The 27,071-nt window shown below is 43.1% G+C and overlaps 1 protein-coding gene across 2 annotated transcripts in view; it reads right to left on the bottom strand.

The window, feature by feature from the left end:
* PIP4K2A (phosphatidylinositol-5-phosphate 4-kinase type 2 alpha) overlaps positions 1-20,557 on the bottom strand; it is a 119,697-nt gene extending 99,140 nt beyond the window's left edge. For both annotated transcript variants that reach the window (XM_065627811.1, XM_065627812.1), the window contains exon 1: positions 20,307-20,557. In XM_065627811.1, the coding sequence (XP_065483883.1) occupies positions 20,307-20,447 (141 nt within the window). In that variant the 5' untranslated portion in view covers positions 20,448-20,557. The remainder of the gene's footprint in view (positions 1-20,306) is intronic.
* Positions 20,558-27,071: the final 6,514 nt, after the last annotated feature.

Here is a 27,071-nt window from a genome sequence, read left to right as displayed (position 1 = left end):
CAAGGACCAAAGGTAAGACTGGAGAGAGAAATGCAGCAATGAATCAGACCCATCAAGAGGACAGGACCAGACTCATTTCAGTGGTGCGCAATGATAGGACAAGGGGCAATGGGCACAGACTGAAGCACAGGAGGTTCCATCTGAATACGAGGAGAAGCTTCTTTCGTTTGAGGGTGCCAGAGCACTGGAACAGGCTGCCCAGAGAGGTTGTGGAGTCTCCTTCTCTGGAGACATTCAAAACCCACCTGGATGCCTTCCTGTGTGATCTGCTCTGGGTGCACCTGCTTTAGCAGGTGGGTTGAACTGGATGATCTCCAGAGGGCACTTCCAACCCCAACCATTCTGTGATTCAAAATTCACAGATCTTTATAACAAAACAGCATATGTAAAAGCACACTAAAACAAATTTTATTGCAGAATTTAACAATACTGAAGGAATGACAAAGGCAGTTCAACGACAATAAAGCTATCTATATGACATCACTGCAGTTACATCACTGTATTGCAAAATGCTATATTAATAATTTGGAACAAAAATGCCTATGAAACAAGAACCTAAAGAGCTTCTCAAGTCATTCAGATAGGTGACTTCTACTTCTCAGAGATACAGCTTATTTGAAGGCGTCTCATCAATTCTTTACAAGTTTACTGAGGCATAACCATTTTCACATACACTCATGCAGTTATGTTTTTGCATCAGTTGTCCAAAGACGTTTTCTGGGGAAACTATTACTTCACCTTTTATTGCTCTGGAATTCAATTGGATTGACTCCTTGACATGACAAACCCATAATGCACCAGAAAAAAACCTACAAACACACAAAGTCCACCACACACAAACCTAATGTACTTCTACATGCTGAGCTGAACTAATCCAATATATAGCCACCTACTCCATTTGATCATACCAGCACTCATAAATGCTACAGTAATCTACTTTCCCTTTCTCCCAAAGTAGTTATGGTATCAAAGTAAAAAGCATTTTTAAGTATTTTAACAGGAACGCACTTGCAGAACTAGACTTGTCTTTGACATTAGCCTAGTAATTCTTATGCATTTATTCCCTGGGGTCTGAAGTTTGATAAATGCCCCATTTCTTCAAAATTAAATTGAAGGAATATATTCATCCTGCCACTTGCTTTAATATGTTCTTCCCTACAGCGACATATCTTGAAGCATGAGGAATCACCCTATCATTCCATTTCTTTGCATCCGTTCCAGCTGCAGTAAAACAGCTGAGCAGGCAAGTGATCCAGCAGGCTTGTGTCCAAACTATGAGTCTGAAGTCTTAGCAAAGGCCCCATCCACCACACCACAATTCTGCTGCATTAGATTTTTTTAACCAGTTAATTATGTCAACAATAGAACATACTTCATATAACCAATGCAGCAGTGTTTCTTGGGAAGATTTGAGGCTGCCAACACAAAAATATTTTAAAGCTTTTAGAACAGCCAGTTTTTACAGTAGAGCCCTAGAAAATGTGATGTAGTAGACAGCTTCCTCTCGCATAACACTGGTGTTTCAATGTTTACTGTGCTTATACATATAGGAAAGATCCATGTCATGAGGATACTGTACAGCTGCATTTGAGTATTAAAATAGATTTTTAAATGAAATATTAATCATTAGAAAAGCATACATTTTAACACTTACAGAAACAAGCAGACCAAGACTCAGTGACCACAGTTAAATTTAATCAGAATCCACACTCCATTAGTGGCTGGAAGAGTTCCAGAAGCCGCCTGTGCCCTTGGCCACCTGCCAAGACTGCTGATTGTGTTTTAAGTCCCCTGAAATTACACGGATGTATTCCAATATGCCATTCTCCACTTTTGGTACAGTATTTACAATTTTCTTTTGTTGCATATATAAAAAGTAGCAGCTACTTCCCCACCAATACATTTGCATTTTACAGATGTACACAGACATACTTCATGTCACCTAAATTTCAAATAGGTTTGGTACCTTTTGCAAAGATGCTACTAACCCTTACATTTCCAGGCATCTTGAATCATGGGAAAGCAAGGCAGTAGTGACAATACAAACTATAGCTAGCACCCAAGATTTGAATTCAAGTATGAAATTTAATCTATGGAAATGAAAGTTTCCAAGCATTTATCAGTGCTATCTACAAGTATGCCAGAGCCAAGTATCAAATTTTTTGTCAGAAAACCTCATTTAAATCTACTGCTTATGGGAGTCATGATGTGCACTAACATGTAGCTCTTACAACAGCATTGTGCAGAAAATGCTGAGAGGAGGAAGGGTTAAAGCCAATCACAATAACTAAAAGTCTTTATGATACATCAAAATGAGACAAGCTGGTTCAGCCACAAAGTTGTGGGGTATAACATCTCTCAAGGACATCTGCAGAAGCATGCAGTCAAAATTCCCTCTGAAAGACCTTCATATGACAGCATTTTGTTGATCTAAGGTATCAGAGAACATCCAGGTTATGGAAAAAAGAAAAAGGTTGAGGTAGATAGATAGCCACGACTGAAACAACTCTTGCAGAAACAACTGTAGAAAGGGAAGCAGAGGAAAAAACAAAACAACTACAGCACAGAACTACACAAAAATCTGGTTCAGCAGCAGGACCAGAACACTCTGGAAGTATTTAATGTACATGTCCTATGTGTAGTCAACTCAACTCTGAAGACTCCTCAAGCTCACACTGAGGCCTGTCATCATTAAAGGAAGAGCTAGAATATTTGCACAAAGTGGATGCATGGTAACTCACACATAGCCTATAACCTGGTCTTAAAAGCACATTAAACCCGATACCCGGCAGTACTTATGTACTAATGTATAGAAGCCTAACAGCATAAGAAAGTGAAAATATTCGTTGTCAGAATGACTGATACAAACTCAAAAGACTACTGTACAATGCAACACAGCACTACAGCGTTAATTTTGCTCATCATTTTCTCTAACAGTAGCTGTGTGGTTAAGCCAGGTTGTCAGCCAGATCCAGCCTCCCACTCCTCTGGCATTTGACAGACCTTTTGTTGAGCTCACCTGGTGGAGACAGACCCAACCACTAGTCAGCAGTCAGATCAGCTCAGGCTGTGGGTTTCCAGCCTTTTGCTTCACAGCTGAGCTGAATTACATGGTTTGCCACTCGGCAAGTGGGAACAGTCTTGCCTCCTCTTCCCTTCTCTACCAACCCCTTCAATCAGAGTCAATTCAGTCCATGAACCCAGCAAAAATGAGAACAAAACAAAAGCCCAAAACACAAAAGTTTTTGCCAGATTAGTATCTGGTCTTTCAACAAGCTGAACTGATTTACTGGATGATCAGACAAATACTAGAGCCAGCATAAACTAAGCAGTAAGAAATCAGCCTCCTTTTATTAAAGCGACAGACACAGCTAAGAAGGGCTTGATCAGAGTTATTTACCCCTTTACTTTATGGCACAGGTAGTCCTGCTGATCTGCTGCTATTTGTGATGATGGAACACAGTTTAGTAAAAAGACCACATTAAAAAAAACAAATAGATCACTCAGAGGAGACATCACTTGAATTTGAAGCACGTGGCTTATTATAGTGGCAGAGAAAAGAGACTTATGTCAGCCTTGGAACAAAGACAAATTAAAATTGTGTGTTGGACAGAAGTAGATGCAGAAGCAAAGGGGTTTTTAGTAAGCCAGTTAACTACTAAACATACCATATAAAAACACACAGCAGTGCACTGTGGCTGCACAGAAAAAAAGGTATGTAATTTCAAGTAGAGTCCTCTTACATTTTTTGTCCATGCAAATACTATACTTGCTTGCTCAAGACACCTCTAGACTAGTACTACTGCAAGAGTTTGCAAGTGTACCCAATATGATTGAAATTAAAACTGAAAAAAGAATGAAGCTAAAGGGATACAAGACACTAAACAAAATAGCTTGTGGGACAGACTCATTGCCCTGCTACTCCCTGCAACCTGCCAGGTAGGTTCTGCCTTTCCCTTTTGCACTGGCTCTGGTACTGGTCAGATCCCACCAAAACCTTATTACTTAATTTCCAATCAAAATCTCCTCCTCCCTAAAAAGATATTTTTCCTTCTGAATTGAAAAGTTAAACAGCTTGACCAAGTGTACAATACTGAATATGGTGAAAAAAGAAAAGAATAGAACCAAGAACAACAACTTCTGCCACTGAAAGGAGGTAAAAGTGAAATAACATTTAAAATTGAACCACAAGTTAAAGTTGTCCCTTCCAAGACCCCTACTGAGAGCATATAATCAAATTCCCTAAATACATGTAGATGCAAACAAGCTAATATAGCATTACCTATCAAAAATTGTTATTCAGAGTAAGCAAGAATTGCCCCTCAGGGAAAAGATGTAGACACAAAGATTGGAAAGGGGCACAGCCTCAGAGTTGTAAGTAATACACATTCAAAAATAGAAGGGACAAGACTAAGCATGGAAGAAAAAAAAAAAAGATACAATTTCTTTTCTGTAAAGAAGACCTGCCATAGTCCCACATAATGCCAGGAAGGAGTGTCAGAGGACTAGTTGAAAAAGTAAAATAATTTTCCTATTTCTTGACAAAGATGCAGTAAAACAGCTTGCTGAGGTTTCTTTATCATTTACTGCAAAACCCACTGCATAAAAGACAGACTACTAAGATGGATTAAGTTTAATACATTCATTTGCAGGTTCAGCAATAGACAGCCCAGTGTCAGTGTCTCCCATTGGTACAAACAGAAGCATTTCCAAGATCCCCAAAAGTTACCATGAATAGAGACTACCTGTTTTCCAAAATGTGGTGTGGGTGGTGGGTTGTTCATGGGTTTTGGTGGGTTTTTTTGGTGTGAGTTTGTTGGGGGGTTTTTTTGTTTGGTTGGTTTGGGGTTTTTTGTTGTTTTTTTTTTTAAAATCCCATACAGAGACTACACCTTCATTTCCTTTACCTTTTCTTTTAGTTGGCTGGCACTTGCTGCAAATACATCTAAAAATCATTTCTAATAAGAGACTGGTATTTAAATTTGCAATATCAGTCTCATCAGATTTTACTGTTTCTTTTCACGACATAGAAAGTGCAATATTGATTAAGTGTTAAGAGGGGTGAAGCTAATTAGAAGAGACATGATCAGACATAATTTGGTGCCTGTTGCTAAAGGACAAACTCAAGAATAAACTGGCTTATTAGAATAAGTGTTGGTAAAGCCTAAACCAGCAGAAACTTCAAGCAGCAGCTTAAGAGATTTTACTTTTTCTTCTATTGCTTCTCCTCTGGATCACCACCAGAATTAACACCTTCCAAGTTTCAAAGTCACTAGCCTCTGTGAGGGAGAGAAACCAATACAGCCCAGAGAAGGATCTGTTTCACTGCTGACTTAGTCTAAGCTTTGGCCATTCCTCTGCAGCAAGGAATCACACCGCCCAGCTCCCCATGTGCTCTCCTGCCCACTAGCTACAGGCCACGTGGAAAAGTCATTTTGCTCATTAATTTAACCAACTTCGCACCCCATCCCTGTCCTTTCTGCTCCTCCCTCCCTGCCTCCAGAGAGGGCTAATTTTTGGCAGGACACGAGGCTGACCTGGCTGACCACAGCAGCACTGCTGGCAGAGGGGTCTCCTGTGCTCAGGCAAGGTTTTAGGCAGGACCATCCCTTTGCACTGCTGTTCCATCACATTTGCCCACCCTGACAATGAAGCCATGCCTTTATTTAACAAGTTGGCCAGAAATCAGAGAAACTTTGTCCAAAACCACATAAACCCGCAAACAAAATTCCCCTCTGTCTTAGGAAACACTCTTCCTCTTCCAGATGGAGGGAGGGAAAGTGAAATGTCAGCTTTAGATCTCTGGAAATCTTTAGGGGCAAAGTCATTACACTGCAGCATTACTGGCTTCAGGTTAGTTATTCCACACTTCCTGACCTTAAGTACTCCTTGGAAGGGGGAAAAAAAAAAAAGCTAATAAATAATTGAAATAGTTCATTAGTAGATCACTGTGGAACATTAACAAGATTAAATGCCTTCAGTTTCACTGTCAGAGCTGTGTCAAGGAAAATGTCGCTTCTGTAAAAGATGTTTATATTCACAAAGAAAATATTTTGTATTTCCAATAAAGCAATGCAACTATTGAGTCACAGCCTGAATAGTTAAAGATGATTAACAAGGTCATTGAGAGTTTCCATTGATTGTTAGCTGAACTCAGCTTTGAAGCAATCTTGCACTACCTTTTGTTTAATTCAAGTTTTTGGTGGCAATTATCTTTCCAAAACTTTAGATATCCACATAAAGCACCTCTAGCTGATCCATCACCCTGTACACTTTTAAGAGTGGATTTCACTGTCTATAACCCAGGCCAGCATGACTAACCTAGGAGCAGAGCTCCAGGCTGGATTTGTTCAGCTGCATTTCTATCACTGTTTCATTTCATATGCCTTTTCCAAGGTAACTGCAAAGGTGTCTGCTCATAGAGAGAGCTGTGAAACAGGTAACTAATGCAACAGTAAATCCTGCCAAGTCCACCAGAAGCCCTATTCAGATTCTCCAGAGCATTTTCCTCCTTGCATTACTTAAGCAAATATATGTAAATGTACAGGATCAAGGCTTTAGAAAACACTTCACAAAGCAATAGGTTAATTATAGGCAGGAAATCAGCTGTTCTGTCCTGGAAGATACAGTAAAATTCAAAAGTACTAATCTCTTGACTAGTCTATTTCTAAAAAAAAAAAAAGGCAATACAAATATTAAAAAATTGCAAGCTCCCCTCAGTTATGCAGTGGTAGTGCTGTGACTCACTGCACATTGTTTATTTTATATTCAAGAAATCTAAAAGCTGAGCATTTTCCTTCCTGGCTTGTCAGGCTTGTTGGAAAAAAAAGAGTCTGTGAAGCCTCAGTTTGGAAGAGCTGTTATAGCAAACCAATCCCAAATAACACCAAATGCAGAAGGTGGGATTGGACCCTTTTGTCCACCCTACCTCAAACTCTAAGCCATTAGATATATCTGAAAACTTGGCTAAAACTAATTGGAATTTAGTTTTGCCAGACACATGCATTTTTTTCAAAGAATAGTTAAAAAGTTGGGCACAAATTGTAGAGAGATTACTGTATGGCATAACTGCATCAACAACAATGCTATAACAAGGTTTAGCATTCCTGGACTAAATACATTTCAACAACCAAGATATCATTTTCATAAGCTAAATACCATATATTGTTATAACCCACTGAATTCTATTTAAAATATTTGGCATATTAAGCATATGAGGAGAGGGAAAAACATGACTACCCAGACAACTCCTATTAGCCCATACTGCAATCTGGTATGGAAAAAAAATGGAGTGTATCAGAATCACAGAGCAAAGCTCTGTATATACTCCATAGTATTGGAAAGCTGAGTATTTGCATCCCTCAGGGGAGCTGCATGGCAGGGTAGGTGACACACAATTACTACTGTGAAAAACTTGCTATAGAGTTCAATTCCTTAGTCTATCAAATAAGGGAAAAAAATAAACACACCACACAGCTGGCATGAATATGACAAACAGATTCTGAGCTCCAGCTTCTCAGCTAGGAAAGCTATGGTAAAGCAGTGGAGAACATATAGCTCAGGGATCACACTTTATGATCTCAGCCCTCTGTTGCTTCTTCCACCTACTTGAAGACACAATATTAGGTTTCCTCATCCAAGTGATCCACAGCAGCTTGCACCTCTATTTGAGTCAGCTTTCAGTAGCAGGTGAAGCAAGCAGGCCTTTACAGTAAAAATACTTGTCTTGATGAGTAGCTATATAACTTCCATCTTGAGAATGCTACATAACCAAATATTGGTTTAAAGAAAGGCCTCTTTTTTATTTTTTAAAATATAAACGGTGATTGCCACCTGAGAAATGAGTTGCTCTACCAAGTTAACTCTTTTTAAACTCTTTGACTAGTAAGTCCAAAGTTCAACATTTCAAACCTCCCCCTTTTTTTTTTTTTTTTGAGGAACAGGCTATATGTCAAGCGTCTATCAGCAAGACACAGATGATCCAAGTTCCTTTCGGTTTTGCTTATCAAGAGGCTAATATTGGTCAGAATACAAGTTTGAAGAACAAGCAACCTTGAGATATTAGTTGCATGCTCGTATGTGACACACATCTCCCGGATGATGCCTTCAGTTCAGAAAGGGGTCCCATGGCACCACAAACAAAAGCAGGTAGGTTACTTCAGCTTCAGGTGTTACTTCCCACCAGCTGAGTACAAGGTATGTCTACGCCCTTGGCCAACTTAACTAGAGAAAGTAACACACTGATTTAAACTGTCACATTTTAATTCCACTTTGTTTACAAAGTGACACATACTCCTTTAAACCATGAATGTAGTTTAAAATAACTTTTAGCCTTGCTATTGAGGGAAATATACACACATAGCAACAGCTACTTAAGTGGCTGAAGTACTGTCTGCCACCTAGCCTTATTTCTATAGCTCCTAACTCCCTCTGTTCTTAATTTCTAAACTTTTGTTAAGCATTGTGCTGCCACAAGAACAATATGCTATCCTGTGACAAAGCCAAACAACAGGAATGTTTTCCTGCCCCTAGTAGCTCTTAAGACACGTAGATAAGCAAGTATTTTTACATGCCAAGTAACTAAGGATGGCTTAGACACTTCAGCAACACAAATACACTCTCCAAACTACTCATCACTACATAAATTTTACTGTAAAATGGTTACAAACATGGCTTTTCAGGAAAGAAGAGTCTCAGCATTTTGAAGGACATTTATAATGGTGTGAACAAGACCACAGGTACATCGCTCCAGATAAGTTAGTAAGAACAAGCCCACTGTAAGAGTCACAACCCTTTACATCCCAGTGGACCTCCACCTTTCAGGTGACCAACACATCATGCAGGAGAACCACTACTTTCAGGCTCTTCCAGTAAATTCTCAGGTGCTGAGCCCTTAATTGTGAAGCAAATCACATTAACCAAAAAACCTTAGAAAGTCTTGCACAGGAAAATAAAAAAGTTGATGACTTAAATATGAAAGCCTGGGAGACTTCCTCAACAAGACAGGAATATTAAGTCTCCTACCAAATGACATCTTCAAAGGAGGTATTTGCAATACACCTTCTCTGAAAGATTTGGCAAGTACAAAAATATCTGAAGAGCAATTAGCTTGAAAAGTGATCTAAAACCACCCCTACAAACCACAGTTAATTGCTGTATGTGAGGAAAGAAACTCTGACAACTGCTAGTGGGAGATGTGGTGCAAAAGGAAAAAAAATTCACAACACTCCCACCAAGAAAAAAGGTGTAGAGCACTAGCAAGATTCAATATTTCAATACTGTTCTGCATTGATGTACTGCAACAGAAGGAGCTGGGGAGGGATGAGGAGTGCAGGATTCTGTGAGCCCAGAGACATCTAAACCCTATTAACATCCCTGAGCCAACACAGCCCAAAGGGCATTGCTCACTCAAATGAAATAACCAGCTACAGCTGCCTGCAGCTGTAGGTAGAAAAAGAGAAAGCAGCATTGTTGAATCAGCTGAAGCCCAAAATAATAGCTGGAGAAACCGCTATATCAGGAACTCCCTACATCCATAGAAATGAGCAAGAGGTGGTGAAAACAGTGGCTGCAGTATTTTTTGCCTGCAATCAGGTACGTGTATTTGTTAACAGAAACTAAGATTGTTTCTCTAAATAAGTTTTACCACTTGTCTTCTGTGGGTCTGGGGAATATCCAGAAAGCTTTTCTTGTTTGTTTGGTCCCATCCACTGTGCAAGCACAGGACAAGGCTGGTTTACATATCAGAGACTGCAAATGAATCATGAGTCAGACTGAAAACTCGCTAATCTGACAATTCTGCTTAAGACCTAGAAGAATAATTATACCAGCAAAATCTCTCTTCAATCCTCCTCTGCTAACCTTATTATCACCAGAGGGGGGAAAACATCAAGATCAGCAGGGAAACCCTAGTTTGCATCAGCCCCAAGCTGCTGCACAAGAGGGTGGTGCTGAGCTGCAGCATCTGACACTGCACATCAGTGCGAGTGAGTCAGTTCCGAGTCCTCCAACTGCAAGTTTGCGGTGACTGAGGAGGCGGCAGTTGGGTATGGGCTTTCCAGTGAAGTCAGCTTGTTTGAGACTGCTATCTTTCCCAGAAAGACAACCAGCTCTTTAGAACAGCCAACTGAGACAGAATGTGTTGATAAGTACTTCCTCTTCAAGGACCTGCTGTAAAAATAATTTCATTTCAAGGATAAGCCTTTAAATATTATCACTACTTGGACCAAGTGGTCTCAGATACATACGTTATGAACCAAGAGCTGATTTATATACTATCTATAAAACTATCTTTATATAGGCTGTTTGAGAAAGTCTGGAAGAGATCACATCATTTTTCTTTCAGGATTGGAAAAGGTACAGAAAACCCCTAGAAACGGAACAGTATATAAGTATAAACTCCAGAGAAGAGAGATCTACCCAAACAGCATCTTAGTAATTATTTTCATTATTTGCAAAAGAAAACCATGCAATACTTCATTAAAAAGGGATACTCAAATAGGCACAAATTTTAGATTTAGAATTGCTACCCTGAACGCAAGTGTTTGTGCAACTGTTCTCAGAATTACATAGAAGCCGCGAGTGACCTTTTCTACCACTAGGCCTTTATTTTAAAAAAGTAAAAAGCAGTATTAGGATCATAACTTCCAAATCTAAAAACAGGTATCCCATCCTATTTGTCACTGGAGTGCTTTCTCAGTTTGATATTTTGCAATTTAGTCTCCCAAAACTAGCTGTAAATTCTGATCAAAACAGAGAAAGTCAGAAAGACTGAAGCAGGAAGCTCAGAGATTAGCAACCTTGCTTTTGTTATCTCAGTCTTCTGATTTTTGCTCTGTTCCAGGCAATCCTAATACATCAGATTTGCAAGCCATAAAGGCCCTGACAATTACCTACTTGAAGAGTACTTCTCTCTGAGCTTCTCCAGAAAGTTTTATAATCATCCAGAACCCAATCCATGATGAGGGCCACATCACCAATAAATACCCTCTAACTACAGAGAACTTACATGAGAGAGAAAACAAGTACACTGAACAAACACAACCAGCAACACTGCAACATCAGAACCTGTTGTACCAAGAAAGGTTTTGGTACCTAAAAAATTCTGGCAAGGGTCTACAAAACACTGGGCAACACAAAGCAGAACTATACTCTGTTGAACAGCTTTAAGTCTACTTTGCAACAGAACATGCCGCAGATGAAGGGCATTGTATCAGAACTATTAGTTTAATAACATAATTGAGGCCTGGCACCACAAGCTAATCAGATATTGCTTAGTTTCAGTTCAGTATTAAAAAACCCCTGTTAATAAGCTGCTTTCTTTTGACTTGTTTTAGGCTAGCCAAGTTGTGTATTTTCCCATCTCTCCCCTCAAAAAGCACACAAAAAAGAAACAAACACCACCCCACAAAACCAGACACCACACACACAAAAACAGCCAACAAAAGTAAGTGACTGCTACAGCCCCATGCTTGATATCTCACAAGAGAACATTTAAGGTACAATTACTCAATTACTACTCTTTAGAAGGTCTTCCAAATGTTGGCATTTACCTCTAAAAGCAACTTCAAAAGTTTCAGCCCCTAGGAAGCCATTGCAACTTTTCTGAAGACATTTACTCTCCACCTGGATAGGCAAATTGAGGTTAGTTGGTTCAGCGTGTTCCAAAGACCAAGACTGAATAGATGACCAGAAACTGGCAGGTACAATATAGACAGTTCTCTCTGTTACAAAATACATTACTATTTCAAAAGGTCACAATTGCTGACAAAGGCCTCCATGTTGAAAGTGCAGAATCTGCAGTGAGAGATCTCTACTCGAGTGTTTTTTACTATATGTAACTCCAGCCTACCGAACATGAAATTGAGCTGTAGATAGATCACTGGTCAGAGAGTACACAGAGCTATCAAGTCCCTCCAACTGTCCTAAGCAAGTATGAAATCTCACCTTACAGTACATATACATCAGCTTCTTCCCTCCACTCTCCTTGCAGTGTGTTTGCAGCTCCTCTTTTACACTGGGACTGACATTTGTGGGTATGGTCTGTTGTGGTATAAAAACTCAACCCTAGTCACTCTTCTGCATTGGTTTTGCCTCTAGTGCATCTCCCCAAATGAACGTACACCAGGATCAGATCAGTGTCAGAGAGCAGAAGCAAATCCAGCAGCCCCAGCGTTAGTTGGTTTCAGCATTACGGAGGCTGTGGTTTGACTAACCTCACACTAGCTTAAACTGGCATTTCCATCTTTTCTGCTTTTGCACCAACCGCACACTCTTTGTGCTGGCGCAACTGTCTGCATGGCTGGACAGTGAACTTCAACGAATTATGGTCTGTCTAAAAACTCCTCAAAATGTATTATTTTTGCTGGGTTATTACTTCAGAGCTGGGTAACTACTGATAAGGAAAACAGATATGGCTGAACTTGTTGACCAGGAAGACTGGAATGTCAGAGACTTGACAGATAAAATATAAACACAAGAATAGCACATATGCAAGACAGTATATGACTGAGACACCAAGAAGGAGACTGGGAAAAGTGAAAGATTAAACCAGTTAGCTCAAGCAGCTGCAAGGTGGTTCTGTAAGTCTCGGCCTCACCAAGGAGCTCCACAGCCTAATTATGCTACATAAGGGAAAGTGATTTTTTTTTTTTCAGTTTTGTCTTACAACCTAAAGGATTATGAATATACTCACAGCTGTGTTAAGAATATTAAGGTTGCCTTGGGAACTTGCAATGCACACAAAAGAGCTGGATTAGACTAATTACTTTGCCTCAGTACGCAGAGCAGTTGTTCACTAAGTCTGATGAAAAATAAGTACTCTAAAAGGTGTATGGCCATCAGTATTTCTACTGCAAACTATTCAACCCTGCTCTTTGAAGATAAAGCTAATGTTTTCTTTTCAGTCTGTGACATCCATCACCACAGCATTCAGCTACTTCAAACGATTTTCACAATACCCTTATTAAGCAATCCCTCAACACAAAACTAATTAACTTATTATAGAACAGCCCAGGCTCTATAGGAAGATCATAAGACAGATGTTCACATAGCAAACCACATGCAAGAAGTTACCATCTCAACAATTCAAAGCTAACCCATTTCACCACATATCAGGGCACAGACCATGAAAACTAACCATGTTTGTCATTACCATCCCATAGCCAGGGCAGCAATTTCTTAGACTGCTTCAGCTACTTTTCTAAGTGCAAACATGTGCTCTACCAACAGTAAAAATGAGGATGTTTGTGTAGACATCTAGATAGTAAGCATCAAGAGTGGGGAAAAAAAAACCACCACCAAACCAAACATGGAAATAGGCCTTGGGACTACACAAAATAATGAATTCATACTGGAGTCCATTACCCACAACAGCACTCAATCACTTTTAAAAGTCAGTATAAAGATGAACATGTGCCTCTTCCAAGCCTTTAAAACCTCATAGTTCAAAGATGACTAATGTTTCAAAAAGTCAAGATATCTGTAAGCCAACACAGCTACAACTCTAATTGAGCACTTCGCTCTAGCAAGACTACACCAAAGATCAGTAAATAACAGGTAGTTTCACCTTACTCTGAAGTTGTCATGAAGTTGCATAATGTACAGCTAGTCTATAGAACCCTAGGGCACAAGATGTTTTCAAGGAAGAACAGAAGACAGGACTGTACAGCAGGAACTGCAGAATGGGGTGAGTCAGTTATATCAAACAAAGTTTGCCACCCTCAAACTACAGGAGGAAAATAAACATCTAGCAGGCTCTGGCCAATTGGCAAGATGTGTCTGCTTTAATGAGCAAGGAATTTGAAAATAACCCCCTAGAGACTCTTCTTTAAGTCATCTGGTGCAGGATACTCAAATAAGATGACTGAGTCAGCAAAACAAATTTGCACCACCTGTTTGCTTTGCTGAACACTGTCCAGCCCTCCTCCCTGTGGTTAATGAAATTCATTTGCAAAAACCTATAAGCAACAACAAAAAAACAACCCCACCACTTTTGCCTTTGCAGCACCTTATCTTGTAAAGCAGAAGAAACTACAGAAAGTAGCTTTGAAACTGCTGTCAGAGCTCTTTTCCTAGCCCTTCCCATCTCATCCCTAACAGAAGCTATTGTATGTGTCCCTTTCAATAGTTCAGAGAAAGTGAAATACCACTCCCATTTGTATTTCATGCAGGAATGGTTACTACCTTTAACCCAAGCATAATAAATATTTAAATGTGTTTTCACTAGCTCATCCACTCAGTCACAAAAGCAGTATCAAATTAGTTTTTGCAGTACGCAGAGCCTGACACCCCAAAAAAGAACCAACTTTTCAATAAATAGCTCTTCCTGTTCTACTCCCTTCTATATACAAACATCTGGGCAGCTGAGTGCCCAGCTGACTTTTTGAAATAGTTTTAATTGCTTTATTATCTGCTTTGCTGTAATCAATGCTTTAATACATTGTTTCTTCCTGCTTCTTAGAAAGAGCCTTCTCCCATGTAGTCTACCACCACCGCCATTAAACAATTAATGAGTTAATTTTTTTCATTTGTTTGGTTTTTTTTACAAGCTCACTGTTACATATCTTAACTCTAAGATCAGTAACCTTAGTTTCACTTTGTCTCAGTCATTTTGAAAAGCCACTTAGAGCACAACTGCAGTAGTGATGTTCTGCATTAAATGCAAATACTAGCAACACAGTTGACAACACAGCTGATGAGTGGCCCTTCCCTTCTCAGACAGTTTCCAACCAACCTACTGTGCTGACCGCCAATGGCATGAGTCAACATTATAGTTCCATATCCTCAGAACACCACTGGTCTTATCATTTAAGATTGTATTAAAAATACAGACCTAGAAGTTCAACTCCTATAACTTAAGAGCTGTGGGTTTGTTTTCATGGATTTTCTCCTCTCTTTAAAAGAAACTGACTATAAACATAAGTAAATAGTTTTTACTTCAGAGAGCATAACCTAGCTTTTAATTATTTTAGGCTTTATCTTTCTAATGACCTACTCATTAAGCTCCTTTCAGTGTCATTTTCTGAAATGTAAAATGTTTCCAGATAGGAAGATCTTAGGAGAAAGGCTAGATAAGTCAGTACTGAGGAGCTTGATTTATGCCATAAACCAAGAGGGTACACATTTACTTAACAAGCTCTTGAGTGCCATGTTGAAACATAAGGACAGGCATGAGTAAGTGAGCTATTTGCGTACTTTTCTGGATAAAAGTTTGTAACAGGAATTGACAAATATGCTAGCTAAGAAAAAAGACCCCAAACTGAGAAGAACAGAGACATTTTATGGCTTTCTGTAAAGATACAGAAGCTTTCCTAATGCGATCACATATATCCCAGTACGTATGAGGGTGAAAGATGCAATTACTTGTGCTTTTTTTTCCCCCCTCACTTTAACTATAACAGTGAATGAATACAGGAGTTACACTGGTTGACAGGAGTCCCGGGTCTCTTGCTTCTTTTGTTGCTGTGTCCTTGTGTTGTTCCAGTTTGGTTAAAAAGATCACGCCAGATTACAGCTGAGAGTGCAACAGTAGCATCAGGCTCACAGTGCCTCATGTGAGCAGTTGAAGGAGGTTGTGGAGTGTATTATCCATTGAATTCTTCACCCATGGAAAGTACACTCTTTCTGACGTACTCTGCAACATGCTAGGGGGCTAGACGGAGAAAGTAATTTGATTCATGTATTCTTGTTGTCCCACTTGCTTATTAGGCAGCAAGTGCCATTGAGAAGTCATGCGTTGCTAAATTTTTAGATCAGCTTGTAATCATCCAAGAAACAGATGGCGATTACAGATTCCAGGGACTGGGTGGGAGGAGGTTTTTTGTTTGGTTGGTTTTTTTGTGGTTTTTGTTGTTGTTTTGTATTTGTGGGTTGTTGGTTGTTTTTTTTTTTTAACTTGTACAACATGCTCAATAACTTCATTAGGCATTCACTCTCTTCTCCTAAATATAATGGTTAGCTCAGTAGGTGAGGTCTGCAGCAGTTCATTCTTCACATCAAAATTAGTTACAAAAACCCGTACCTCTTTTAATTTCCTTCCATCTTTTAAGGGTGATGTGTTTTGAAGGATGTTAAGCCTAATTCCCTACAAATTCCCAGCTTTTCTAAGCAGCTTCTAACAGAAGCAGACAACCAACATGAGTGAGAGCAGACTCACCACCATTGTGCCTAGGATGATCATCAGAAGCTGCAGAAAACACAAAATGCCTGGCTTTCATTTTTGGCACAGAAAACGAGGTGAGAATTACTTCCAAAATCATTAGGCAAAAAGTTACATCCCACAGTTATTGGAAATCCACCAGCAGTGACAACATGGAGGTAAGAACATGGATGCTATTTACCATGTCAGTTGTAAATGGAATATTACCACCATTATGTTAACTAGCTAAAAATATGGCTTAAAGTCACACTAACCACTGAGTTTAAGTATTTGTTTCAGTAGCACATCCAGATTATTTTTGACACAGGCTAAAAGACCAAGAGAAGACCAACTCTCAATGATGCAGATGCTTGCAAGATCCAAGCACACAGGACAATTAGTCTTTGCTGCTACAAGTCAGTGTTATAACCTCATCTACAAACATCATTGCTCTCAGTTAGCAGAAAGTTTCATTCAACAGCATATTTCAGCATACCAAGAAATGAATTGACAGCTCTGAATGTGAGCACCTATTTGCTTGCATCTTAAGATATTTGGGTAATGTTCACATGTTTTCCCCTCTCATGCCCTTCTAAGTTATTAGTGAATTTGACTGCATTACCAAGCAGGATTTTACATTAGGTATCTCTCTACTTCTACCTAAACAACTGAGACCACCAAAGCAATTTGCTTACAGCTTCTTGGATGGGGGGAAAAATTTATAAGATCCTTGGGTAACAGACACCTCCCTGCAGATTTTTTCCTATTAAGAACTCACACCTTTGCCATAAGCCTAACTGCTTTGTGACACCAGTGCTCAAGATCTCCCCTTTGAGAATCTTAATGGTAGCTACTATGGAGCTATGTTTTGGATTTGTGCTAGAAACAGTGCTGATAATGCAGGGATGTTTCAGTTACTGCTGAGCAGTGCTTACAGAGAGTCAAGGTCTTTTCTGCTTCTCACTCCATCCCACCAGTGAGTGGGCTGGGGCTGCACAAGAAGTTGGGAGGGGACACAGCTGGGACAGCTGACCCCAACTGACCAAAGGGATATTCCATCCCATAAGACGTCATGCTCAGTATATAAAGCTGAGGGAAAAAAAGAAGGGGGGACATTGAGAGTTATGGCATTTGTCTTCCCAAATCACAGTTACATGTGATGGAGCCCAGCTCTCCTGGAGATGGCTGAACACCTGCCTGCTGATGAGAAGGAGTGATTAAATTCTTGTTTTGCTTTGCTTACGTGTGCAGCTTTTTGCTTTACATATTAAACTGCTTTTACCTCAACCCATGAGTTCTCTCTTTTTTACTCTTCTGATTCTCTCTCCCATTCCATCAGCTGGGGCAGTGAAGGGAATGAGCAGCCATGTGGGGCTTAGTTGGCAGCTGGGGTTAAAGCACAGAGTCACATTCTGTCCTAGGACAGGACAGTTAAGAGAATAGTTCTTTTAACTTTTTCTTTAAATGGGGCTTCTTCACACATTCAACTTTAAAATCTTAAAATCCTCTAAAACTCAGCCATGACGTATAGCAGTATTTTGGCCCCAACATCAAAAAGTTTAAAAGCCTACAGAAAAATCTGCTATTCCCTTTTTATCTTCATCAAGTGCTTCCTTCCAATATATGCTGCATCTTGTTAGAAATGTGGGACCTGCATCTCAGCTTCACCATTTCAATACATGTGTACCTCTCAAGACAGTTAGTAAGACTCAGAGACTGCTATTGTCTCATTAATTGATACACATCACACTGGAAGCAGTTTTAAATATGATTTTTCCGCTTACTACTATGACCTAAGTTCATTTAATTACTTAATTACTTTTAATTAGTTTCATCATCATGAACTATGCTCATTTCCTAGTCTAACCTTTTCTTACGGATTTCCGTTTATTCTTCTAACAAACTTAAGGATCCTTAATTCCTGTTCTTAATGAATCCATGCATGTAATTTGTATTTCTCCTATGAGAAACTTATTTGTGATAGAGTCCAAACACACTGAACACTTATTTTCATTTGCTGGACAGTGTCACATCAAGCATTACAAACTGACAGGGTAAGCATCTCACAGAGGAGCCTGCAACACTTCAGTGGTCTCCTTAGCCAAGAACACAGATGTTTAGATTTGGACACATCCTATTAACTTTTTTCATGCTCACTCATTCAGAGGGATTTTGCTTCCATGGGGCCCAAAGCATTATTCATGATTACACCTCGCATCAGGGTAAAGAAATGGAAGAATATTTGCAGAGCACACAGCAGATACACCTACCACCATCATCTTGATATGAACACAAAGCTGCATTTCTCTGAGCCTACTGTATCGCTGAGTTTGCTCTTTGAGCCTCCTCAATGAAAGGATTTTAGTTTACAATTTCTAGATTTATGTGCATGAACCAGTATGCTTCTTGACTACATTTTCTAAGGGAAACAGCTATGTACACCACAGCAGCACATGATCATAGGAGTCATACACAGTGTTGTGTTTGTCACTATTTACTTTGTTGTTATTTGCACAGTACCAGAGAGGTCTTTCCTCTGAAAGTAGTGGTATTTCCAGTACGAACACATGTAGCAACATGCTGTTGCAATAGGAAGATCTGCGTTCTCCAAGATCTTCTCCCTCTCTCTCCCCAGGGAGACAGCTAGCACACTGCCATTCAGCAGAAGTCTCTCACGCTGTAATTATCAGCTTGCTTTCTTTCATTAAAGAGGCCCACTTGGGAATTTTTCTATGAATAATGCTAGCCACTAAAAAAGAAGCAAGAGAAATTCACGTATTTAAGCCCAGTTCTGGCAAATCGCATATTGTACACTTCCACAACTGCAGATCTTTTTGCTTTGTAGACAGACATCTAGTTTCTTACCAGCTTATGACATAGGATGTCACTGCTTACAACTGACCTATAGAAAACTTGAAATCCTTTGTCACCATTTCCTACCGACACACAGGGCTATCTTAAGCAGACTAACCTCACTAGAGCTTCTCCTCTGTTATCCATACCATATTGGTACATACGGTTAAAGCATTTCCCCCTAGATCATCACTTCAGGCATTGTGCTGTTTGGCACAGATCTAACAGTGCTAAGCCTTGATGCTCGGCCTCCAGGCTCTAGGCAAAGACTACCAAAAGGCACACAAAGAAAAAACTTCACAGGATTTGGACACGCGGGAAATAAAAGGACCATTGAGTTAACACTACAGGCTGCTTTGCCTGTTTAACGAAGCTGTTACAGAATTTGTAGCCTAATCTCAAATTGCACATTGACAGTCGTTCGCACTTAAGCGGCAACAAGAAGTAACCCATACAAACCCAACATTTGAACATACAGACTTTGAACCACCAAGAGAAGACAAGTTTTTGGCTTAACTGCCCAGATACCTGATTTTAGGTGATCTTTGGGCTCTACACTTTTAACCTGCCATGGCAGCTATTTAAAGATGCAAAGCTGAGACTTGAGCCTCATAATGCCCCAACCATGTGACATCTTTACCAGGCTTTGAATTTTAACGCTTAACAGCAGCAATTCGACGTTACTGCACCCGGTTACGGGGACTCTTGAAGACAGAGCAGCCCATCATCCGCAGGGTGATATAGCACTCCGCAAATGTTGCAATTCTGCTGCTTTACCACATCAAAACCGGCCCTCCTCCCCTCCCCCAAGAGCACAAAGCCGTCAATAGACACTTGCTTAAGCGAACCGCACGGAAGGCGGTAAAAACTTCGCCACTTAAACGCTAATAACTGGCCATTTTTTTTTTTTCTAACCGCAGTACATTTACGCAACGCCCGCTCGCGGGTGGCGACAGGAGCGGAGCGGCTCGGGCTCCGCTCGCAGCGCCGTCCCCGCACGGGCACCACCCGGGTGCTGTTTAGCGAGCGGAACCGCGGATCGATAGGACGCAGGCCACCGCGGGCACCCCGGGCCGGTGCAGCCCCGCGCCTCCCGGGCGCGCATCGCTCCCGCCCCGGCGGGACGCCGCAGCACCCCCGCCCGCGCTCGCCGCTCTCGGGGACGCTCTCCCAGCCCCCGCCGGGGCGGAGGGCGACAACCAGCGGGCGGCTCCCGCTGGGACGAGCCTCCCCGGTGCCGTCCGTGCCCCCGCAGCCCCCGGGGGGCGATGCCGCGGCGGGGCGGGCAGGCGGCAGAGCCGGGCGCAGCGCTTACCGAGTGGTTGACCCCCCACATGAGGACGCTGAGCAGCGGGTCGCTGGCCCGGAACAACTTCACTTTTTGCGCCACGAAGTGCTTTTTCTTGGTCTTGGTTTTACTCGCCATGACGGGCACGATGCTGCTGGGGGCCGCCATGGCGCAGCCGGCGGCGGCGGGAAGGAAGGAGAGCGGGCGGGAGAGGAGGAGAGCGGCGGCTCAGCGCCGCAGCCCGGCGGGCGGGCAGCCGCGGGACGCCGCGCGCATCCCGGCCTGCCTGCCGGTGCCGCGCGCTGAAATGGCCCCGCTCGCGCGCCGCGGCCCCGCCCCTCTGCCCCACCCCCACCCCCCCGCAGGGAGCCGCCGCCCGCCACGCACCGCGCGCCGCCGCGCCCCGCCCCCGCGGCCGGCGCGGGAACGGCGGCGGCGTTTCGGTTCCTGCCGCACACTGCGCATGCTCCGCCAGCAGCCCGGGCTCGCGCCTGCGCGGCCGCGGCGGGAAAAGCGGCGGCGGGACGGCGGCCCCGGGGAGGGGAGAGGCGGGAGCGGAGCGTGCGAGGGAGCGCTGGGGAGAGGGGCGGTCGCCGTCGCTCCCCTCGCTGGCGGGAGAGGGGCCTTCGGAGACGAAACCCGGCTCAGCGCCCGCCCGTTCTCGGCCCCTGCCCACCGCCCCGCTTCTCACCCTCCTGATCGTCTCCAGATCCTCGGGGAAACAAAACCCACCGTCGTCCTAGTCTTTATTTAATCATACACATCGTTAGTTTGGGCAGGCTTTGCAACGTTTATGTAAGGTTCCAGTTCCCATGAAGGGACCTCTAGGAATGCTCGGGCTCTCTGAGGGAGGACTGCCAGCTGCTCCTGATCGAGCTCCAGCCTGTGAGAGCGCGAGTGGTTTGAGCCAGCGTGCAGCGAGCGCTGAAAGCTCAGTCTCCTGCGGGAATATCGGACCCCTACAAACTCCGCTCCTCTATTCATATCCACAGAGAAAAAAAAAAAAAAAAGTTTAAAATGTTTTCACAGAGGATGTGGTTGGTGATAGATGACATCCTGCAAAACGCACATCTGCCCAGCTCAGAAACATTGTGCACAACATGCACTTTCCTCCCCTGTGTAACGAGGGACCTTAATGACCACTGTGGTCACTGTTCAGGGTCAACACACACAGATAACGCGAAGCCTACATCTGTGCATTTACAGTAAGCCATCCATCAGCCTCTGAAACATACAAGCTGACCTGCCTGCTGCAGATCCTGCTTTGTTCATGAGCTCATTGCTCAGCAAGGTGAGCAGATCCTGACAGAGCAGCAAGAGCAGGGCTGCTCCATGAGGCTGGACAAATCACAGAGTCACAGAATGTTAGGGATTGGAAGGGACCTCGAAAGATCATCCAGTCCAAGCCCCCCGCTGGAGCAGGAACACCTAGGTGAGGTTACACATGAATGTGTCCAGGTGGGTTTTGAATGTGCCCAGAGGAGACTCCACAACCCCCCTGGGCAGCCTGTTCCAGTGTCTGTCACCCTCACTGAGAAGAAGTTTCTTCTCATATTTAAGTGCAACCTCCTGTATTCCAGGTTGCACCCATTGCCCCTTGTCCTATCATTGGTTGTCACCGAGAAGAGCCTGGCTCCATCCTCGTGACACTCGCCCTTTACATATTTATAAGCATGAATGAGGTCACCCCTCAGTCTCCTCCAAGCTAAAGAGACCCAGCTCCCTCGGCCTTTCCTCATAAGGGAGATGACAAACCAGCAGCCGAGGGTCATCCCAGTCCAGGCAGTGCCATCAGTGGTGGGGCCCAGTCCCGAGGGGTCCGCGCACAGCGGGCAGGGCCAGGTGCTGGTGACAACACACATCAGCAGTCCCAGAGAAGCTGAAGTGATGAACCAGGTACATCCAGGAAGGCACAATGTAGGCACAGGGTACATCCAGGCGACAGGGCCAGAAACAGGACTGCAGGCAAGATGAATACAACATAGGCCCAAGGTGTATGCAGAAGACAGTGCTGGAGACAGGTATATCTACAACACATCCTGTTTCCCTGAAAATAGGACAGGGTCTTATAAATTTTTGCTCCAAAGCTTATTACTTTTTTACATGTATAGCTACCTGGACGCTATTTAAATTGACTTTTCTTGTGAACTGTAACTAGGACTTATTTTTGGAGTAGGGCTTGTATTTCGAGCATCCTCAAAAATCCTGAAAAATCATGGTAGGGCTTATTTTAGGGGTAGCTCCTATTGTCAGGGAAACAGGGAAGCTCAGGTGAAGACCTAAACTGAGCCCTCCCTGAGCTTAAATGTAGGTGCTGGGCAGAGGGTGCTCCCAGGTGAGGCTGCTCAAGGCAACTAAGGTCAATAGGTGCACTCAGGGCCCTGACTCAGACTTCTACAGCTGCTCATAAATATAAAAATTTGTTGCACCGAACACGGTTATTCAAGTGTCACATCCTCTCAGTTTCTGTTTTGCCTTTGTGACCTCAGTAGCGAAGTTATCTATCACGCTGGAGTCCACACCAGTTGTGTTTAATTCCTCCCACCCCGCATAGAAGCAGTTACCGGGGCTTAATGAGAGAATAGAGATACAATGTTTCATTTTCTGTTTTTCTTTTTTTTGGTGGGGTTGTTTTTTCCTTGAGCAAGGAGTTAGTTAAGAGTTACAGAGAGACTCTAGTTTTTGTCTTGAAAATGGATTAAATTGAAAAATTTCCTTGTGTTTCTACTGCAGTCAATGGAAGAAGCTGAATAGTCAGCACCTTTGAATAAAAGCAGGTCACTTAGATGCCTAAATATAGATTTGAAGTCAGATTTTCAAAAGACTTCAGTACCCATTTTATTCCTTACATTATGCTTAGAATGTGACATCTGAGCACCATGCAATGCTGCACACATCCACTGACTAACATCTGACACATATTGTGTGTTTCATCTTCTTTCCAGAGTAAATCCATATACTGAATCATTTGGGTTTATAAATGTGTAATAAACAAAAAACATTTTAGTAGGTTTATTATAGAGGAGGCAAGGCTGAGGAAGGAAGTTGCTCTTTTTTTTCTGGAAGACTTTCTTGTCGTCTTGGCCTAGATTCTAAAGAACTCTTCTGCAAATATGAATCCTTACCAAGGAAGGTTGTTTTATCAGAGGAAAAAAAGATGTTGACCATAAACTTTACAGCAGAATTAAAATAAATCAAGGGCCTGGGCTATCTTCATGACAAGGTCTGGGACAAAAATTTGTCCTCTCCAATGTTAAGCACCAAGAACAGGACATTTGCCTGTACCTGTCTATCCTGTAGCGACCACTGTAGGCACAGGTTTTCTACCAAATCCATGATAAATGTGCAGCTGGACACAGGAGTAGTTTGAAGAGACTCAACTTGACCACACTTGCAGCCTGCTCTCCTCTTGGGAAGTCTCTGGTTGTGCTTCAAGTAGAGCTCCAGGCTCCTTCTTTCCCACAACTGTAACCCTAACACTATCCCTTAACATAAAACTGGCCAGAAGTTGAGTCTGGAACCAGGCCACTCAGCCAGTGCCCATGGCAAGAATTTCCCTGGCCAAGTTCTTGCAGCCTAGACTTCCCTTTCAAGCCTTTCTAGCTGCCCTCCAGTTGGAGCTTCTGGGCTTTCTCAGCTCCAACACTGACCTTGAGAGTAAACCTAATCTTATGCTAAGCCTCAGCCCAGGGTCATCAGCCAGTGCCCACATCAAAGCAATCTCACAGCCACATTCTCTTCGCAGTTCACCTTTTCCTTTGGCACGTTCCCTTTTAAGCTCCCCTCCAGCTGCAGCTGTAGGCTGTCTCTGTCCAAATGACCACCTCAACACTAACACAGATCCTTAGATAGGATGCCCTCAATAAAATATTCTCTGCCACATTTTCTCTATCCCACTGCCTTTCTTTTCAAAGCTCCTTTCTAGCTCCACTCCAGCTGCAGCTCCAGGCCTTCTCTTTCTCTCAGCCTTAACCTCAACCTTCCCACAAAATGTATGCTGGACTTCAGACATGGCCTCCAGCCAGTGCCCACACTAGGAAGTTCTTGCAACCAAGTTCTTGCAGCCTACACTTCCCTGGGACAGTCGCTTTCTAGCCCCAAGCCAGCTGCAACTCTTGGCTCTCTCTTTCTGTCAACCATAACCTCGGACCTCACCCTAAACCTGACAGCTGTGTTGAGCCTTAGGCCAGGCCCCTCAGCCAGTGCCTCCACCTAGAAGTTTTTGCAGCATAGTTATCTCTGTGGCCCAGCCTTTTCACTAGCAGCTGCTTTCAAGCTTCCCTCCAACTGGAGCTCTAGGGTCTCTCCCTCTCTTCCAGCACTAACCCCAGCCCTCACACTAGCTGTATGCTGGGCCTTAGACCAGGACTGCCAAGCAGCATTCGCAAAAAAAAGTTCTTGCAACCAAGTTCTTCCTGCACCTCACACTTTCTAGGCCTATCCTAATCATGGCACTAGGCTCTCCCTTCCTGTCAAAGTTAACCCAGCTGTAAGTCCAACCCTAAGAGGAGGCTAAGGCTCAGACCAGGCAGTCTTGCAAAGTTCTTCTTGCAGCGTAGACTGCCCCTTCACAGCCCCGTTCTGCCTCCCCTCCAGCTGGAAAGCTAGGCTCTCTCTTTCTTCTAGCCCTAACTCTAACCCTGACGTAAACCTAACTATATGCTGAGACTTGTCCTAGCCTCACTTTTAGTGCCCACACCAAAAAATTCTCCCAGCCAAGCTCTCCTTGGAGCCCACCTCCTTTCTAACCTCCCTCCCACTGGAGCTCTAGGCTCTGACCCTCAACCTTAATCCTAACCCTAGCCATAGCAATAAACCCAAACAAAGGTTAAACCTTGGACTAAAACTCTGTAGACCAAACCAAAAAGTTCTGGCAACTAAATTCCCCTTGCAGCCTACACTGCCAGTTACATGTTCCTTCCCAGTCCCACTGCAGCTGGAGCTCTTGGCTCTCTTTAAGCTCAACCAGACGCTGAGCCTCAGACATGCCCCTCAGCCAGTGCCCACAGCAAAAAGTTCTTGAAGTCCATTTCTCCTTGCAGCCCACCCTTCACTTCCCTTAGTCCAACCCTAAAAACAAACCTAACAGAAGACTGAGTCTTCTTCTGCTGCCCACACCAAAGGGGAGCCAAGTTTCCCCTGCAGGCTTCATTTCTGATTAGCAGATCCTTCCCAGTGCCACTGCAGATGGAGTGCCTGGCTCTCTCTTTCTCTGAACCCTGAACCTAACTCTGCACTGAGCCATAGACCAGGACACCCAAGGAGACCCCACAACTAAAACTTGTCTCAACCAAGTTATCCTTTTCCCCCCAAAGCACCTTTCTAGCCCCTCTCCAGTTGCAGCAGTAGTCTTACTCTTTCTCTCAACCCAAGCCCTAGTCCAAACTGCAGTTTGAGCCCTATCCCACCCTGCCTCCCCCACCTCCCCACCCCATGCAGGCACTGATAAGTTCTTACAGCCAAATTCCTTGTGCTGCCTAAGCTTCCACTTCAAAGCCCCTTTCTAGCCCCTCTACATCTCCAGGATCCTTCTTCGAACACAAACCTTAGCAATAAAATTAGCTGAAGGCTGAGCGCTGTCAAACCCCACTCCAAGTGCAGCCCTAGGCTCTCTCTCAGGCCTAACTCTCACATGGAACTGTATGCTAGACCAAGCCCCGCAGCGAGTGCCCACACCAGGAACTCCTCCCAGCCATGTTCTCCTTGCAACCCACCCTTTCATTTTTCAGCCTCTTTCAGGTCTCCCTGCAACTGGAGCTCTTTGCTTTCTCTTTTTCTCACCCCTAACCGTGACCACAAGGTGAGCCTTAGACCAGGACACCCCACCAGTGCCCACACAAAAAAACGTGCCCTTCCAAGTTCTCTCTGAAGTTCCTTTGTGACCCCATTTCAGCTGCTGCAGCAGGTTCTTCATCCCTCAACCATAATCCTAACTGTAGCCATAATCCTTACTGGAGGCTGCGCCTTGGACATCGTCCCCTTCCAGCACTGACACCAAAAACTTCACTTGGTAGCCGTGTTGTCTTGGCAGCCTGCCCTTTCCTTTGGTGGCCTCTTTGGAGCTCTCCTCACTTCAATGCAGGCCGATTGTGTTCAGAGAGAGCTCACAGCCCAGGTCTTCTATTTGTTCCTTTACGCCTTACGGACATTTTTGTGCATGTGTGAGGGAGATGTTTATTCATACAGCCTGGAATAACATAAAGGTTATATTTCAGGCCATTAACAGTTTTTTTTATAGCATGACACTGTGAGTATGTGTTGCGGTCAGTGGTCACAGTGCATATACAGTGTTGGGAGATGAAAGAACTTCTGGGACAGTATTGAGCTAAGACCAAACCTCATACAGTGTTGCCTGTAATGCCCACAGAGAGACATCTCTGGGGGAATGTATCCCCACAACTGCATTCATGCTGCATTGCGGGTGAAACCACTTGTCTTACTTCACAAATAACCTGCAAGCAAACTAACTTAGATGTTCTGATGGTGGTCCAGGCACTGACAGGATACCAAAGGGCCAAATTATGACCGTACAACCTCTTCTGAGGTTGCAGTGGGTCTTTAGCTGGCTTTTGGAAGTCTACTCAGGATCTGTAGGTTTCAGTGTTAGTAAGAACACTTGTGAAAATAGGAGATTCATTCTCTGACTTACTGCGTATTTCAAATCCTGACTGGCACTTCCTATTTGACTTTAAAGAAATCCACCCCCCACAGATATACAAGTGTTTGAGACTCCTTCAGTGTGCCTAGAGTTGTTTGATGACTGAAGGTAGAGCTTTTGCACTCCACAAGGAC

Source organism: Caloenas nicobarica, chromosome 2 (assembly GCF_036013445.1).
Source record: "Caloenas nicobarica isolate bCalNic1 chromosome 2, bCalNic1.hap1, whole genome shotgun sequence".
In the NCBI taxonomy this organism is placed as follows: domain Eukaryota; kingdom Metazoa; phylum Chordata; class Aves; order Columbiformes; family Columbidae; genus Caloenas; species Caloenas nicobarica.
Note: the sequence above shows the minus strand (reverse complement) of the source record. Positions and strands in the feature narration are given on the sequence as shown.